The sequence below is a fragment of the Pelophylax lessonae genome (assembly GCF_965119305.1).
Source record: "Pelophylax lessonae genome assembly, chromosome: 12".
In the NCBI taxonomy this organism is placed as follows: Eukaryota; Metazoa; Chordata; class Amphibia; order Anura; family Ranidae; genus Pelophylax; species Pelophylax lessonae.
This window is the reverse complement of record NC_138779.1, coordinates 135,707,638-135,725,827: the sequence shown is the minus strand read 5'-3', so window position 1 is coordinate 135,725,827 and position 18,190 is coordinate 135,707,638. Positions and strand designations below refer to the sequence as shown.

The 18,190-nt window shown below is 42.9% G+C and overlaps 1 protein-coding gene across 2 annotated transcripts in view; it reads left to right on the top strand.

Moving 5' to 3' along the window:
• DIXDC1 (DIX domain containing 1) overlaps positions 1 to 18,190 on the top strand; it is a 258,363-nt gene that overhangs the window by 51,277 nt on the left and 188,896 nt on the right. For both annotated transcript variants that reach the window (XM_082273246.1, XM_082273245.1), the window contains exon 2: positions 15,432 to 15,561. In XM_082273246.1, the coding sequence (XP_082129372.1) occupies positions 15,432 to 15,561 (130 nt within the window). The remainder of the gene's footprint in view (positions 1 to 15,431; positions 15,562 to 18,190) is intronic.

Sequence of the window (18,190 nt, the reverse complement as noted above, 5' to 3'; positions counted from 1 at the left end):
GGCCAATTTGTTGTTGGGCAGATTAAAAAACACAAAATGCAAATCACAGCAATATCACTGTAAAAATGCGGCACTATATGCTTTTCTGCAGCTTGGAAGATGGCCGCTGCATCCTTAACAAAGGATGACTTATCAGCAGTCCCTACTGACAGCTGAAGGAAAAAAAAAAAAAAACAACATTGCCAGCAATAAAAAATCATAAAAAAAAAAAAAAATGGCATGGGAATCCCCCCCTCAAATCCATACCAGGGCCTTTCGGGTCTTGTACAGATTTTAGGGGAACCCCACGCAAAATTTTAAAGAAAATGGCATGGAGTCTGTCTTCCAAATTCATACCAAACCGTTATCCGAGCATGCAGGTCAGGAAAGGGAGGGGACGAGCGAGTGCCCCCCTCCTGAAATATACCAGGCCACATGCCCCCCCCCCCCACCCCAAAGCATCTTGTCCCCAAGTTAGTGAGGAAAAGGGCCTCTTCCCCACAACCCTGGGCTGTGCATGAAGGGGTCTGCAAGCGGGGGGGGGGGGGGGGGGGGCTTATCGGAATCTGAAAGATCCCAGATCCTGTCCCCCCATGTGAGTAAGTATGGGGTACATAGTTACTGTACTCATTCACCAAAAAAGTGTAAAAGTGAATAAAGTGAGTACAAGAGTTTTCGACAATTCCTTTATTAAAAAATAAACTAACAATGTCCCCCCCGATGTAGAACCAGCTACAGTGGATATTGTTTGTTAAAGAGAAAAAAAAAAAAGCAAAATGCGTGTAATAATTGCATCGAAAACACAACAAGCCTTTTTGGTGCGGGTCCATTGAAGTCTATTACATGCAAAATGTAATCTGCTGTGGACAGAAAACGTCCCTGATCCTTTCCAAAAAACGCACCGGCTGAAAAACACAAGGATGTGAACGTGTACCATAGGAAATCATGTTCAATGGCCTGTAGTCCGTTTATTCAAACTGCAAAACGCACTAAAAAAAAAAACGCATAGGTGTGAACCTAGCCTTGAAATCATTTTACAGCCATGATAAATGGAATATGTGGCAGACTGAAAATGTATATGTGATTCCAGTGAATGAAAAAAAAAACTTATAGAATTTTTTTAACATAATTTATTTTTAAATGATATTTAAATCTGTAGTTTTCATTAAAAAAAATAATACCTAATATGAAGGTCCTTGTTTAGACACGCCCTGTTTTATGGTGACAACCTTCTGTTCTTGTCTTCAAGTCACTCTTCTGGGTTGTCATCTTGTCACTTGGTGTTCGGATGTAGACCATAAGTGGGCGTGGAAGCATTCAATATCTGCCTTTGGAAAAACCTGCCCTAAGCAATGACATACAACCACCTCTAAAAGACATACATGTAGACAGGAGATGGCAACAAATAGCCTGCAGGAGACCTTTAGCATTAAAGTGTTTGTAAACCTAAAACAAGAAATATGAACAAAGCATATCCCTTTATAGTGTGAGCACAAAGTGTCATTTCTGTTCACTGCCTCGTTCCACTACTGTAAGCATAAACCACTTCTGACATGTTTTCCTGACACCAAGAGAAAAATGGTGACAGGGGAGGAGCTCCAGCTGATTGACAGCCTCAGCTCTGTTCCTGTGTGCTGTGTGAAGGAGGGTGTGTTCCTTTCCTCCAATCAGTTCTCAGAGCTCTCCTCACTAATATAACTTCAGCTCCCCGCCCCCTGCTTTTCAGAGCTGAGAGATCCTGTGTAAATTCTGCACTTTGAATGGATGTAGAGGAAATACGGCTATAGATAAATAGGTACAACTTATGTAGGAGGATTTATTTAATCTTCGTGTATCACCTGAGGCCAGTCACTTCACCGGGTATATGTAAGGGTTTACAAACACTTTAAGGTGCAAAGAAGGAAGAAAAACAACGAAAAGCAGTGTTTTCTTAAAGTGAAACTAAAGCCAGCCACAGACGGTCTGATTTTCTTTCACAGTCAGTGCTGATTGGGGAATCCCTCCCACAGGGCTATTGTGTTCTCCCTGCGGCGGGGTCGAGGGTAGATGCTGGCAACAGTCACATGAAAAACCTGACAGGCTGGTTGTACCCAAGTTGATCAATCAACCAACTTGGGTACAATCAGCCTGCCCATACATGGTTCGAATCTTGGACGGTGCAAGCTGACCTGGCCGAGATTAAAACCCTTTACGGCCATCTTAAAGTCCACAATGCTTACAGTATCTCTGTTTCAATGCCATGAGGTCTCTTTCCAGCATCTTCTCCGCAGCTTCTTCCTAAGATTGCCGGTTTTTGGCATCTTGATTGGCCAGCGCAGGATAATGTCACTCTTGCGCATGCTCAGGAGTACAGTCATCCTGGCACAGAGGCGCTGTGCCGGAATGCAAACTGAGCTGTGCATGTGCAGCTCATTGTACATTCTACAGATGATTATGAACAGGCAGGTAGGTTCGTTTTATTGCAGATGAGAAATTGCTAGTCTCTTCTGCAATAAAAAGCTAGCTGATCAGTTTTTTTTTAAGGCTACATTCACATCTTGGCGTTGCTATTTACAGGCATTTTTTAGGTGTTTTTTCAGACGTTTATATGGGTGTTTTTTCAGGCGTTTTTTAGGTGTTTTTTCAGGCTACTTTCACATGTTAGCATAGCGGACCGCGGGCAGAATCACCGCGATTCTGCCCACGATCTGGAAATCATTGCAAATTGCGTGACGCCTGTGCGTTGCCGTTGATTTGCAATGGCACCCCAAACTCTGTGCAATGGTGCCGCGATTTCCGCCTCCCAAATCGCGGTAACATCACGCAAAAAAAACACGGGACGCATGACGCCAAAAAAAGGTACAAGAGCTTCTTTGGGGCGTCATGCATCCCGCGATTCTTTTTGCGCGATGTTACCGCGATTCGGCAGGCGGAAATCGCGGCAACATCGCACAGCGTTTGGGGTGCTATTGAAAATCACGGGCAACGCACATGCGTCCCGCGATATGAAATTATTTCCGGATCGCGGGCAGAATCGCGGGGATTCTGCCCGCGATCCGCTACGCCCACATGTGAACGTAGCCTTACAGGTGTTTTTTAGGCGTTTTTATGGGCGTTTTTTCAGGCGTTTTACAGGCGTTTTTGTGCAGGCATTTTTAGGTTGACAGATGACCAATGGAAAAAAATAAAAACACCTGTAATCTGCCCAAAAAAGAAGCTCATGTGCTTTTTTTGAGCATTGGGCGTTTTGCTTAAAACGTCAAAACGCTCCGATGTGAACAGGGGCCATTGAAATGAATAGGATTTGTCTTGTTGGGCGTTTTTTGAGCTGATCCCAGAAAAAAACGCCCCAAAAACGCCCCAAAACGCCTACATGTGAACGTAGCCTAAGGGAAAAAAACATGGCTATTATCTATAGTACACAGGTTATGTGCAACTAAGCACTGTTCAGAGTTTAACCTACCACCTATAAAATAGTGTATTTTGTATACAATAATTAGTTCATTCCTGGGTAAAGTCAGGACACCATGTTGTCCAACCTGTCCACCTTGATTGATGGATTTTTCTGCATTTGGCCTAGGCCTATGTACCTATTAACAAATTTAGATTTATTGATAAAGGAATTGCTCTGCTATCATGAGTGGCAAATGGTATAGCAATGTACACACAAACAGAAAAAATGAAGACCCGATTATTTATAATCATTTTCAAAGACAATTACTTAAAAACAAAATATGAATGTTTTCTTTAAAAAAAAAAAAAAAAGCTAATTTGTGGTTGAGCCAAGGCTTGGCTTTAGTGAGACACTTTACTAATGAGTGAGAGCTGGAAATCATTGTTTGCCTTATTGCCCCCCAGATAGACATTGGGGGATTTTTGCTGCAAACTAATTACAGTCTGCGCTGGCTGAAGCCATGCCAGTTCTCATGGTAAGCCACTGCCGGACAGTTTTGTATGCATAGTCCTCTTTGTAGTTTACAGACAAGCTGTTCCCAGTGAAATATTTTGGGGTTTTGACACTGGAGAACAAAGTACAATATTAAATAAACATTCCAGTGACTCTGCCATCTGCTGTTAGTTACACAGAATATTGAAACCGAAAAAGTATGCAGGTTAGTGCATGTGATGTGTGATGGCCTCATACCTGTACATATACATTACTATACATTACACATACATATCTTTTTTTTTTTGCTTTGGATAGGGTAGGTAATTTTTAAGACCCGTCAGTTTATTATTTATTTATTTATTTTGCTGTCTTGGTCTTGTCGGGAAGATTTCCTTTTATTCACTGTCCCAGAAACACGATAGAAAGTGAGAGACATTCTGCAAAGCCAAAGGCTAAAAGTTTTTCCATTGGAAGGGTTCCCCTCACCTTCTGTCTTTCCTATCTCTTTCTATACCAAAGATGATGATCACCAGGACTAATAGAGGGGGTGAATCTACCCAGCAAGGATATGGACAGAAAAAAATACAAGGGGTAAACACTATCCAAAACAACAAAAATTGGCTTATACTTGTACTCTATACCAGGGGTCTTCAAACTTTTTAAACAAAGGGCCAGTTTACTGTCCTTCAGGTTATGGGGGGACGGACTGTGGCCAGTGTGAGTAGAAAATGTCCTGGCATCACTGCACCGTCATTGGTTTTAGCAGGAGGAAAAGTGCCCCATGGTTGGTGTCAGTGAGAAGAATAGTGCCTCATGGTTGGGGTCAGTGGGAGGAATAGTGTCCCATCAATGGTGTCAGTGGGAGGAATAGTGCCTCATCGTTGGTGTCAGTGGGAGGAATAGTGCTCCATGGTTGGGGTCAGTGGGATGAATAGTGTCCCATTGATGGTGTCAGTGGGAGGAATAGTACCCCATAATTGGGGTCAGTGGGAGGAATAGTGTCCCATCGATGGTGTCAGTGGGAGGAATAGTGCCTCATCGATGGTATCAGTGGGAGGAATAGTGCTCCATGGTTGGGGTCAGTGGGAGGAATAATGTCTCATTGATGGTGTCAGTGGGAGGAATAGTACCCCATAATTGGGGTCAGTGGGAGGAATAGCGTCCCATCGATGGTGTCAGTGGGAGGAATAGTCCCCATAATTGGGGTCAGTGGGAGGAATAGTGTCCCATCGATGGTGTCAGTGGGAGGAATAGTGCCCCATGGTTGGGGTCAGTGGGAGGAATAGTGCCTCATCGACAGTGTCAGTGGGAGGAATAGTGCCTCATCTATGGTGTCAGTGGGGGGAATAGTGCCTCATCTACGGTGTCAGTGGGAGGAATAGTGCCTCATCGATGGGGTGTCAGTAGGAGGAATAGTGCCCCATTGATGGTGTCGGTGGGATGAACAGTGCCCAATGACTGGTCTTAGCAAAAGGAATAATGCCTCATCGATACTGGGAGGAATGGCGCCTCATCATCATTGGTGTCAGTTGGAGAAATAGTGTCCCAAGGGCCTGGATAAAGGCAAGCAAAGGGCCGCAGTTTGGAGGGCCCTGCTGTATACTATACTATATTTACTTAGTGTTACTAAACCCAGGAGCCTGCATTCACTATATCTGGTTTCCCACAGTATACAGAGCATGGAAATGCAATTATTTTAGTAAATATAAATTGCTAAATACCTTTTCTCATTGGCAATATTTAGCAGTCTTACGACTTCTATCAATATTCAGATGAGCACTGGTTAAAGCTTTTAGGAGGAGTTTTTATTTTCCTCTGACTGTCCCATGAGACTGCATGACTCCTGACCCTCTGTCTGGACAGTGCTGATAGGCCCTGTGCCGATCTCATGCACCCTCCCCCAAAAAAAACAAAAAAAAAAACGCTCTAGCAATACACACCAAACTGAGCATGTGCAGAATGCCCAAAGGCTCTATTCTATCAGCAGATGGGTTGGGGACTGTGGAAGAAGGGGAGGATCAGAGGAGACAGGATCAAACAGCCTTTTGCACAATGCAGAGGATTAACCCCTTAGTTTCCACAGTGAGTATACCAAGCATGCGTTACTGCATATACATACTGATTTTACTGTTGTGGGTTTAGTAACACTTTAAGTATACAAATGGGAGTTGTTTACCATTACAAACACTCAGGTATCAACTTTTATATTGTCATTCAATTTATTTTTACGAGCAATGCTTCCTTGTTTCCATTACTCCACTTCTGCAGAAAGTAGCAGTTTTGTTAGTACGGGGTATACTGTATGTTATGGGGAAGTTATTGCTAGAAAGGCATTTGCCTGACTGCTGCTTTGCATTGCTCCCTTGCACAAAGTACAATTACCCTTTGTTTTTTAAAACATAGAAGATCATTTTTAATATACAGTATCTCACAGTAGCTCCCCATTCACACCTGAGACTTTGTAACACAAATAAAACATCAGATGAATGCGACATTGTTCATGCACTTTACAAATGACTGAAAATATTGATGGAAAATATGATCATTCACAGATGTAGAATACCAATTAAAAATAATAGTTTAATTGATCTGTATCAAGTGCAGAGCTTTTCTGAGCTCTCTAAATCAATTTAATGGACGGTCTCTGGTTTGTAATTCCTTTTTTATTCAATTAGCTTAGTCAGATGGATGATATGGCTACCATAAGACATAAATGATTGTTCCAAAGCCATTACTTTGGGTTATATTAACATGCAAGGTAGCATGTCAGTTTTTTGTGCATGTAATCCATTCTATAAAAAAAAAAAACATAAATATGATATCATGTGCTAATCAAGGAATCATTGTGCTGCAGCCATACCATGGAAGCTGACAATATATTTTCAATATCTGTCATTTAAAGCAAAGCTTTGCAGTAAATAAGACCCCAATCAATGACATGCAAGCAACCACAGGGTATGAAATAGTTAAGAACGTCTCTGGTATCACCAGCTCTGCTGAAATGCAGTTGAAAGAGATTAGATGGGACGATTAAATTGGTACCCAACCACCCCTGCTTAGTCTGACAGCCCGCACCCCACACCTATTGATTTTTGCTTTGTCTGATAAATGTAATCTTGAGTGACTGTTGCATGGCAGCTCAATATCTGATATAGAGCCAACGCCTGGAGAGCCGTCTTGGGGAAGGAAAGCCTCGGAAACAATGTCTACAGTATGAGAGACGCAGATGGGCCATTCTTCCCTGGCAGCAAAGGCTCAGACCTTCTTTTCCCATGTAAACAAACATTCATCGCACTGACAGCACAGCCTCTTCCGTGCAGCTGGCATATGTTTGATGAGTTTCACAGAAGCCATGCCATGACTACTTGTATTTAGTGGGGAAATGCAGTTGTGGTTTAGGGACAAAGCTTACTGCTTTTTGTCATCTGCTAGTAAAGAATGGCGCAATAAGTGGTCACATCAAGTGGCTTATTAGCAATTAGAGAATGTGTCCTCTCATGGGAAGCAGATTTGCTAAATAAATGAAGCAATTAATGAATTAAATAAACCCTGATACCCAATAACTGAGCACTTCTGGGCCAGCTCTGAGACAATACAAGGAACACTAAACCATACAGTATAGTACTTTTCTGAGTTAAGAATACATACTTGAATAGAATAGATTTTTTAAACAAGAGTTTATTGTCGCTTTAAATGCCATGTGCAAGTGCCATCCATAGCAAGCAGCACAAGATTACTGCACTGTGTTCCTTGGGCCCCCTTCACACGGTCTTTCCGATCAGGTCCGTCAGTTTTTAGGCGGGCCGGATCGGATGCTCCATGCATCTCTATAGATCGGCGGATGTCATCGGTGACACCCGCTGCTATCCGATCCTGTCCGCGATATCCAGATGGATGGAAACCCTATTTTTCATCCGTCTGGAGGATCAGATTGGATCGGATGAAAACGGACAGGCGGTCCATTTTCACCTGATCCCCCCATAGAGGAAAGCGGGGATCTGACAGGTCTGTCTCTGCAAAGTAAGCTGAGACAAACCTGTCATCCGCCTGCTCGGCGGGGATCGGCGGATCGATTCAGGCTGAGCAAAATGGAGTCCACCGGGCGGAGAGCCCGTGTGAAAGGACTCTAACACTTTGGGGTTGATTTACTAAAACTAGAGAGTGCAGAATCCGGTGCAGCTGTGCATGCTAGCCAATCAGCTTCTTACTTCAGCTTATTCAATTAAGCTTTGACAATAAAACCTGCAAGCTGATTGGTTACCATGCAGAGCTGCACCAGATTTTGCATGCTCCAGTTTTAGTAAATCAACCCCTTTGTTTTTTACACAATTTTTTGTTATAAGCTTGCAGCATTTTAACCTTCCTAGCGGTTTTCCCGAGTGTGGCTCGGGGGTTAAATTTCAGTGCCAAAAGCGGTAACCCCGAGCCACACTCGGGGTACCGCTAGGAAGATCACTGGATCCTGGTAGAGGGGTTACTTACCTTGTCACCGGGATCCATCGATGTATCCCGGCAGTGTGCGGCGGCCGAATCTTCCTCCCGATGCTCTCTGTGCCCCGGCCTCCGTCTCCTGCGACGTGACGTTCGCAAGGGGGTGGAACCAGTGGCAAATTCAAGAGGAAAACACACCAAACACACTGATACATTGCAAAATGAAATAAATTCACATTAGTTTGCCCCCCAGTGCCCTTTCCTGCAGTTTTACTGTACTTTTACTTTTTATATGTATATATATATATATATATATATATATATATATATATATATATATATATATACATATATATATCTATATCTATACGTGTATATATATATATATATATGTATTTATATATGTATATATATATATATGTATAAATGCAGTACATATATATATATACATACATACTTTAACTTATTTATAGTTATTTATTATATTATAATTTATGATTTTGTGTTTCAAACTTTATCATACCCGAGATGTTATAAAGAAGAACGCACAGTAAAAAAAAAATCATATATAAATAGTTGGTTTGCGCTGCTCATTCTTAAAGCGGTAGTATCCCGCTTTTTACACTTTTACCTACAGGTAAGCCTATAATAAGGCTTACCTATAGGTATAATTAATATCTCCTAAACCGGCACGGTTTAGGAGATATTTGCAGTGCATGCAGCCGCTCACGCAAGCGGCACATGCGCTCTGAAGGTCCGGGGGGACCTTCAGTTTTGCTTGCCGGGAGTTTGCCGGAAAATCACTCCCGCGCGCATGCGCGGGAGTGACGTCATCGCAGCTCCGGCCAATCACAGCGCCGGAGCCGCAGAACCTGTAAGAGACGGCGAGGGATCATGGCGGCGCCCGCAGCGATGTCCGGGGGTCCGTGTCGGGGCTTCGTTCTAAGGTAAGTAATACATAATGAGCTAGTATGCGATGCATACTAGCTCATTATGCCTTTGTCTTTTTTTTTTTTTTTTTTTACTTTTTGGGTTTACAACCGCTTTAAGAATTACATGCAAAATAATGGTACCGCTTTCAGCACCTAAAATCGGAAAAAATCATACCGCCAGGGAGCTTAAAGCATAGATAAAATCTAAAGGGCTAATTTTCCATTTTTTATACAAACTTTATTGGGTCTACTGTAATATTGTTTTGGATCAGTTGTTATGCCTACACTCATTTACCCAAATTTCAAACATACAAAAACAATTTTATTCATTTATGGATATGATCAACATTGACGTTGGCCGAAAATAATTTCTAATTAGAGTCTTTAAATTGCCTAGCCCTTCTATTTGTTCAGCCACTTGGGTTCCTTGAATAACGCAGTTCTCTTCGGCCTGTTTAACATGGGCTTCAGCTTGTATAAGAGCAGTGTGAACAGCAAGCATTTGCAGAGCTTTTAGCAAGCTTGGTTGAAGCTTTCAGGCTGAGTTTACACTGGTGCAATCCCAGACATTGCATGTGATTTGCACCGCATGCCTTTGCACATCACATGCGATGTATGTACAGTGCGAATTCAGCCACAGTTTGTATGCCTGAAATTGCATCGCATTCAGACCAAAATGGTGCAGGACTCCTTTTTTGTCCGCACTGGAATCGGATCGCATGGGTCTAAACACCCATGTGATCCGATTCCTTCCAATTTCACAGTTCAGGCTGCGTTCTGCGAACCGATTTGGGGGTGTCATTAAATTTATATTGACACCAGCAGCGGTGCGCAGAGAGCAGTGTGAACTGCCTGTGAGTCAGATGCGATGTGGGAACCCACACGGGAATTGCTGTGGTTTCTGCATTGCACCAGTGTGAACCGAGCCTTAATGTACCATTCAGCTTCTGTTTGGTAATGTTGAACACGGTTCCTAATGGGAGTGCTGATTGCCACTTTAAGCAAGCTGCTAGCAGGCTTTCAAGAAATTCTGAAGCCTGCTAGCAGCTATTTTAAAGTGGCAATCAGCACTCACTTTAGGATCTGTGTTTAGCATTTACAAACTGGAGCTGCATGGTGCTTTAAAAGCTTCAACAAAGCTTGCTGAAAGCTCTGCATATACTCTGTTAAAGCTTGCTGTTCACAGGCTCTTATGCAAGCTGAAGCCTGCGTGCGACAGGCCTTCATGTTTGTAGAGTTGTCATTGAACCTATACATCAATGATTGTAAGGCTTCATTCCTTTTAGGTAGATCTACCTGCAGCCTGAAAGATTTCTTCTTTTTTGAATTGACAATAGGAAATCTCTATTTATAGCTGTCTGTCTAGCTTGCCCGTAGCAATTGCTAGAAAGGGGTTTTCTCTGGTGGTTCCATTCATTTAGAATATTACATATTTTAATTGCATAACATGCAGCAGAAGGAGCGAGACCCCTTCATTCAACTTTAAAATAATTATGACTTTAGAGTGGGTAATTCCACCCACTGGCAGCAACTGGGTTAAGTTATCGGCTTGGTGTGGACATATCCCTTTAAATGTTCTAAGAAATAAAGAACAAAAGACTATTTGGCACTTCAAAATAATTCTAAAGTTTTAAAACTAATGATTTTTTTTTTATCTGCTTTACTATATGTATACAATCACTGGTATAACAAGTTAACATTTACTATATGACAGAGGATTCCCAGAGCACTATGGATTCTGTGAAAAGAAAGCCCACCAGAGGAAGCCTGCTTTAAGGCTGGCTTTGTGTGATTAAAACCACAGATGAGGCCGTCCAGTAAAGGATGATTCACTGCTCTGACTCCTTTCCTTGTGTGTGTGGAACTTTGAGCTACTGATCTTTAAAGAAAAAAAAAAAAAAACATGTATTTTTAACAGTAACAATAAAGTTAAAGTCCATCTGGAAAAGGAGACTTAGGGTACATTCACAAAGGCAATTTAGGCCGGTGCAGAGAATCTTCTGATTACTGTTGCAGCTAGGTGCAATCGCCAGCCCTGTTCACTATGACAGGTCACAGCTATTCGCACAGCTCACCTACGGTGATCGCTGCTGAATGCACTTTGTGGACGTACGTTGGCGACCTGTCATTATAGTAAATAGAGCCGGCGGCCAGTACCATTTTAATAGCATCATGAGCCCCTGGGTAAAGTAATGCACTAGGGCCCCTATGGGCTTGCATTAGGTGTCCCCTTCACAGCCCCCCCCATACATCAGGGTCCCTTATCACAGTACCCATATATATCAGATGTCCTCATCACAGTGTCCCCTCACATCAGGTGTCCTCTTCCACTAGGTGTCCCCATCACAGTGTCCCGATACATCAGGTGTCCCCATCACAGTGCCTCCTCACATCCGTGGCCACATCACAGTGTCCCCATACAGCAAGTGTCCCCATCACAGTGCCCCTTACATTAGGTGTCCCCATTACAGTGGCCCCATACATCAGGTGTCCCCATCACAGCACCCCCTTACATCAGGTGTCCCCATCACAGCACCCCCATACATCAGGTGTGCCCATCACAGCGCCCCCATACATCAGGATCCCTTATCACAGTATCTATATATATCAGATATCCCCTTACATCAGGTGTCCACTTCCACCAGGTGTCCTCATCACAGTGTCCCCATACATTAGGTGTCCCCATCACAGTGCCCCCTTACATCAGGTGTCCCCATTACAGTGCCCCCATACATCAGGTGTCTCCATCACAGTGCCCCCATACATCGGGTTTCCCCATCATAATGCCCCCTTACATCTGATGTCCCCATCACAGTGCCCCCTTACATCAGGTGTCCCTATCACAGTGTCCTCATACATCAGGTTCCCCATCACAGTGTTCCCATACATCACGTTCCCCCATCACAGTGTTCCCATACATCAGGTTCCCCCATCACAGTGCCCCCATACATCACGTTCCCCCATCACAGTGTTCCCATACATCAGGTTCCCCCATCACAGTGTTCCCATACATCACGTTCCCCCATCACAGTGTTCCCATACATCAGGTTCCCCCATCACAGTGCCCCCATACATCGGGTTTCCCCATCATAGTGCCCCCATACATCTGATGTCCCCATCACAGTGCCCCCTTACATCAGGTGTCCCTATCACAATATCCTCATACATCAGGTTCCCCATCACAGTGTTCCCATAAATCAGAGTTGTACCCTCCCTTCCCCCTTGTACTCACAGATCACAAATGCTCTTCCCACCTGCAATGAAGGCATCTCCTTCTTCCTGAGTTGAGTTCTTAGTCTCTTTCATCCCCTGCAGGAGGGAGGAGAAAGCTGAATCCTCTGTCATGCAGAAGCGAGCCGCTGCTCCTTCCAACAGGAGTGACATTGCAGTTGCTCCTATCAAAGAATAGCACCATAAGTGGCCAAATTACTTGTACACCCCCCCCCCCCCCACCTCCCAGCACAGCGCCTGCCATTCCCCCTTGTCCTGGCCCTGATCCTGGTGTCCCCATGCACCTGGGGCCCCTGGGCAGTGCCCAGGTGTGCCCAATCATTAATATGGCCCTCTTGGCGGCTACACCTAGCCACTCACAGGCACTTCAGGTATCAGAAAGATGCCTGCCGCTGCAATTCACACCAGCCTAGATTGCCAGTGTAGCCTAAAACCCAGCCTGACCAGTGTGAATAAAGAAAGACAATATATACAAAACCAGTTCGTATTCCCTTTAAATTAAAAATTTTAAAGTACCAAAAATGTTATTCTATTGCACCACAGTACATTAGTGTTTTCCAAGAAGTTCCAAGTGACTTTGTTTTGGATTTTATATAATTTCCTGTTATTTTGTTGTAGGCCTCCCTGCCATGTGTCTGAATGTGTATTACATCCGACTGACTCAGCGTATTAGATTATACAGAGTTCATTAGCGGATCTGATCTAGCAAAAAGCAGGGCTTTATCCTGTCACAACAATCGGCGGAGGGTTTTAAAAGGGAGATCGCTGCAAAATCCCCAGTGACCTGCACATATCTGGTTTTCTGAATAGTAGAACATTGCATGTGCGGGAGAACCTTTTTCTTCCACATTTGAATATATCTGTTCTATATTGTGACTGGATCCTGGGTACAATGTTTATTGAATGAAAAGCAATATAGAATGGTAGTAGGATTTTTCAGGTGCAAACAACACAAAAAGTTATTAAAAAAAAGTCTATTTTATTAAATATTTGCTATTAAAAACTCCTTAAAATTCTTTATAAAAATATTTTTTGATACTTTCTGTGATGTAAACATTATAGTTGCAGTGTATTGTAATGATTAATGGTTCGTCCATTTTTATCAACATAGGGGTGCAATATCCGTAATCTCCTGAAGAAGCTGTATTGATACAGTGAAACAGGTTGAGAAAAATCTGGATTTTACTTGATGTATATGTACAGATTAAGTGTACAGTATATGAATATGTATGTTTTTAATAGCAAATATTTAATAAAATAGACCTTTTTTAGTAACTTTTTGTGTTGTTTGCACCTGAAAAACCCTACTACCATTCTATATTGCTTTTCAATCAAGTTATTTAGGATGTGGTGCGATATGTGCAGATTGGTACATCCATCCATAGTCATTTTTCAATACCCAATGTTTATCTGAAGTTATGTAGTCACTGTTAATGTAAAATATATAGTAGGAAATCTGATTGCATTAATAAAATACACCTGAACCCAAACGTGAACATTATACAGTATATACATTCCTCATTAAGTTTAAAAGAGCACCTTCTTATACTTTATTTTCATCCTAGCCTCTAACCTTCTGTTAGGCCCCATTCACACCTCTGCGTTTTGTGACTCGAAGCTCCAAAACGCTGGAGGAGAAAAAAAAAATCAATTGTTCTCTATGGAGTTGGTTCACATCTCCACTACAAGTCACCTGAAGCCAAACTCCTGAAGCTCCAAAAAGTTCTAGAGCTTTTTTGCAGCTCAAATCCAGCAGATTGGTGTGTTTTTGAAGCGTTTTTGTTCCATAGAAATGCATAAAAACGCTTGATTTGAGCATTTTAGTACGTTTTGTCACACGTTTTTGAGCGTTTTTCTGCTCAAATGCAATAATGAAATGAAAAAAAAAAAATAATAATAATAATACAATTATTTAAATAAATAAAAAAAAAAACCCAACCTTAAACCTTAAAGCAGTTGTATCCTCACAAGAAAAAAAAAAAAAACCTACAGGACAAAGGCATAATGAGCTAGTATGCATCGCATACTAGCTCATTATGAAATACTTACCTTAAAACATAGCCCCAACATGGTCGCCCGGACAGCGCTGAGGGAGCTGTCATGTTCCCTCGGCGTCTCTTCTGGGTTCGGCCGCTCCGGCGCTGTGAGTGGCCGGAGCCACGATGACTTCACTCCTGCGCATGTGCGTGGGAGTTTACCTTCCGGCAGGGAGCCAGCAAAGAGCTCTGAAGATCCGCCGGACCTTCAGAGCGCATGTGCCGCTGGTGTCAGCGGCTGCATGCAGGGTGAATATCTCCTAAACCGTGCAGGTTTAGGAGATATTAACTTTACCTACAGGTAAGTCTTATTATAGGCTTACCTGTAGGTAAAAGTTTAATGGCGGAGTATACTACCACTTTAACCTAATCCTAAAGTGATTGTAAAGTCTCGTGTTTTTTTTGTTTTTGTTTTCAAACAACAAACATGTTGTACTTACCTGTTCTGTGCAGTTTGTTTTGCACAGGGCAGCCTGCATCCTCCTGTTCTCGGGGTCCCTGGTTCCTGCTCTTCCCTCCTATCGAGTGCCCCCACAGGTAGCAGCTTTTATTTATTTAAATACCCCGTGGCTGAATGTCAGTCAGTTTCTATTGAACTGGCCAATGTCGCCCCAAAACTCGGCCCGTGTGTACTAGGCAATAGAAACCGGCCAACAATCGGCCCGTGTGAATGCCAGTCGGTCTGATAGAAAACAAAAATGGTGGTGTGCACCAGGCCTAACACAGAATCTAATTGGTGGATTGGAGAAGGCTGATGGGTTGAGTGTAGTGTGCAATTGGATTATATCCAGCAAATGAAAGTCCTGCTTTGAGCAAATTCTTGCCTCCTGTGGGCCAATCCTCCTGGAATTTGATTGTTTTACTATGGAGCTCTTTTTTTCCAGTTACATATAATTAATATTTTTTTATAGTATGAAATGAATCTAAAGAAACATTCAATCTTTTGTCTTTCAGCAACAGCTACAGGCCTACGTCGCCTGGGTGAACTCACAGTTAAAGAAAAAAGCTGGGGTTGATCCAGTACAAGACCTGCGTCTTGATCTACGGGATGGGGTGGTTTTGGGTCATCTAATTGAAATCGTGGGTAAGTACACAGACCTGTGTAGAGGTATCATTGAGGTGTCATTTTCTAATGGAATACTGTTCTTTTTCTACTAATTATCAATTAAAATTAATGCTAGCCAAGCTCTGTGTACTCTCTGGCTGTCCTTCTCAGTCCTCTGCCCATTGATTAACATTAGAGTGGAGCAGTTAGTGAGTGGAGAGCTAGCCAGGTGACACCACTGTATCCCATTTTAGCTTCGCAGCTTCCTGGGTCCCCTGCCTACAATAAAAAATCTGCATTTTAAATTCCAAAATTGAACAACTGACCTGAGTACTTGTTGAGCCAGTGTATGTTATCTTAAAGATTTGATCAGCCACTACTAGGCATAGAGATTGTTAGTCCCAAAGATTGACCAATAATGGCTCAATGTCTCCATGACAACAATATATTTGCTCTCCCTCGGACAAGTCGCTCGATAAATGGCATCCACCACAATCCTCACTCTGAGCTGACAACAGTATCTGCATGACAAATCTGATCCTAAACTCTTCTCTACAGGGGAGTGAAAGATAAGGACCTACTGGATGTGCAAGGAGATTTTTCAACAAGCTGCAAATCTCCATTTGTGATAGTGAGCGGTTCCAGTCTTTGATCATTCCACCCACCCTAAAGTGATATTTCCGTTTTTGGCATAGCAAACAGTGCTTGAAATTTGAAGCATTGTTTGTAAGTATTACTCCATCTGTTTCCACCCTTAAAGGTTGATTTACTAAAAATGCAAAGTGCAAAACCTGGTGCAGCTCTGCATTGTAGCTAATTAGCTTCTATCTTTAGCTTGTTCAATTAAGCTTTGACAAAAAAAAAAACTGGAAGCTGCTTGGTTTCTTTTTCTGCACCAGATTTTGAACTTTCCACTTTTATTAAATTAATCCCTTAGGCCCCTTTCACACGAACGATCCGATCAGATCCTCCTGTCAGTTTTTCAGGCGGACCTGATCGATGCTCCATGCATCCCTATGGGGCAGCGGATGTCAGCGGAGACATGTCCGCTGACACCTGCTGCCATCCGATCTGATCCTGTTTGTGAAATCCGGATGGATGGAAACCCTATTTTCCATCCATCCAGTGGATCGGATGGGATCAGATGAGAACGGACAGGTGGTCCGTTCTCATCTGATTCCCCCATAGAGGACAGCGGGGACCTGACAGCTCCGTCTCCGCACACAGAGCAGAGACGGAGCTATCATCCGCCTGCTCAGCGGGGATCGGCGGATCGATCCCCCGCTGAGCAGAACGGACTCCGCCGATGGAACGGACAGTGTGAAAAGACCCTTAGTGTTAGCAGAGTATGCATATGTGACTAATGCCCCGTACACACGTGCAGATTATCTGAAGACTTTTGTCTTCAGATTTACCTTTTCTATGTAGTGCAAGGGCCCCATAGAGAGCAGCGGGAGCTGTGACAACTCCCTCTCCGTACTGCAAGCGGAGACGGAGCTGTCATCCGCCGGCTCAGCGGGGATCGGCAGATCGATCCCTGCTGAGCAGCACGGATCCACCTACGGAGGCGGACCGTGTGAAAGAGCCCTTACTGTTTTATTCCTTTTATTCCTTTTATTTTTATTATTCATTTTATATTAATAATTTATTAATTTAATTTATTAATTTATTAATCATTTTTTTTTTCACTTTTACTGTTTTATTCCTAAGAATAACAGGCCTACAATATAAAACAACAGATTTCCATGCAAAACAATGTACCGCTTTGACATTCAAAAATACTCACATAATCAGACCGCCAGGGAGGTTAATAAACCATGGGCATATCAGGTGGCAGATAAAGCTTTGTCTCCCATACCTATACTGTGTAATGCCCCGTACACACGTGCAGATTATCTGAAGACTTTTGTCTGCAGACTTACCAAAACCATATAATATGAGGTCAAATCTAAACACTTTCAATTTGTATGCAATCCGGCAGGCCCTTGCACTACATAGAAAAGGTAAATCTGAAGACAAAAGTCTTCAGATAATCTGCACGTGTGTACGGGGCATTACACAGTATAGGTATGGGAGACAAAGCTTTATCTGCCACCTGATATGCCCATGGTTTATTAACCTCCCTGGCGGTCTGATTATGTGAGTATTTTTGAATGTCAAAGCGGTACATTGTTTTGCATGGAAATCTGTTGTTTTATATTGTAGGCCTGTTATTCTTAGGAATAAAACAGTAAAAGTGAAAAAAAAAATGATTAATAAATTAATAAATTAAATTAATAAATTATTAATATAAAATGAATAATAAAAATAAAAGGAATAAAAGGAATAAAACAGTAAGGGCTCTTTCACACGGTCCGCCTCCGTAGGTGGATCCGTGCTGCTCAGCAGGGATCGTTCTGCCGATCCCCGCTGAGCCGGCGGATGACAGCTCCGTCTCCGCTTGCAGTACGGAGAGGGAGTTGTCACAGCTCCCGCTGCTCTCTATGGGGGATCGGATGAGAACAGACCGCCTGTCCGCTCTCATCCGATCCCTGGACGGATGGAAAAATAGGGTTTCCATCCGTCCGGATTTCATGGACAGGATCCGCTGCCCCATAGAGCTGCATGGAGGATCCGATCAGATCCGCATAAAAAACTGACAGGCGGATCTGATCAGATCGCCCATGTG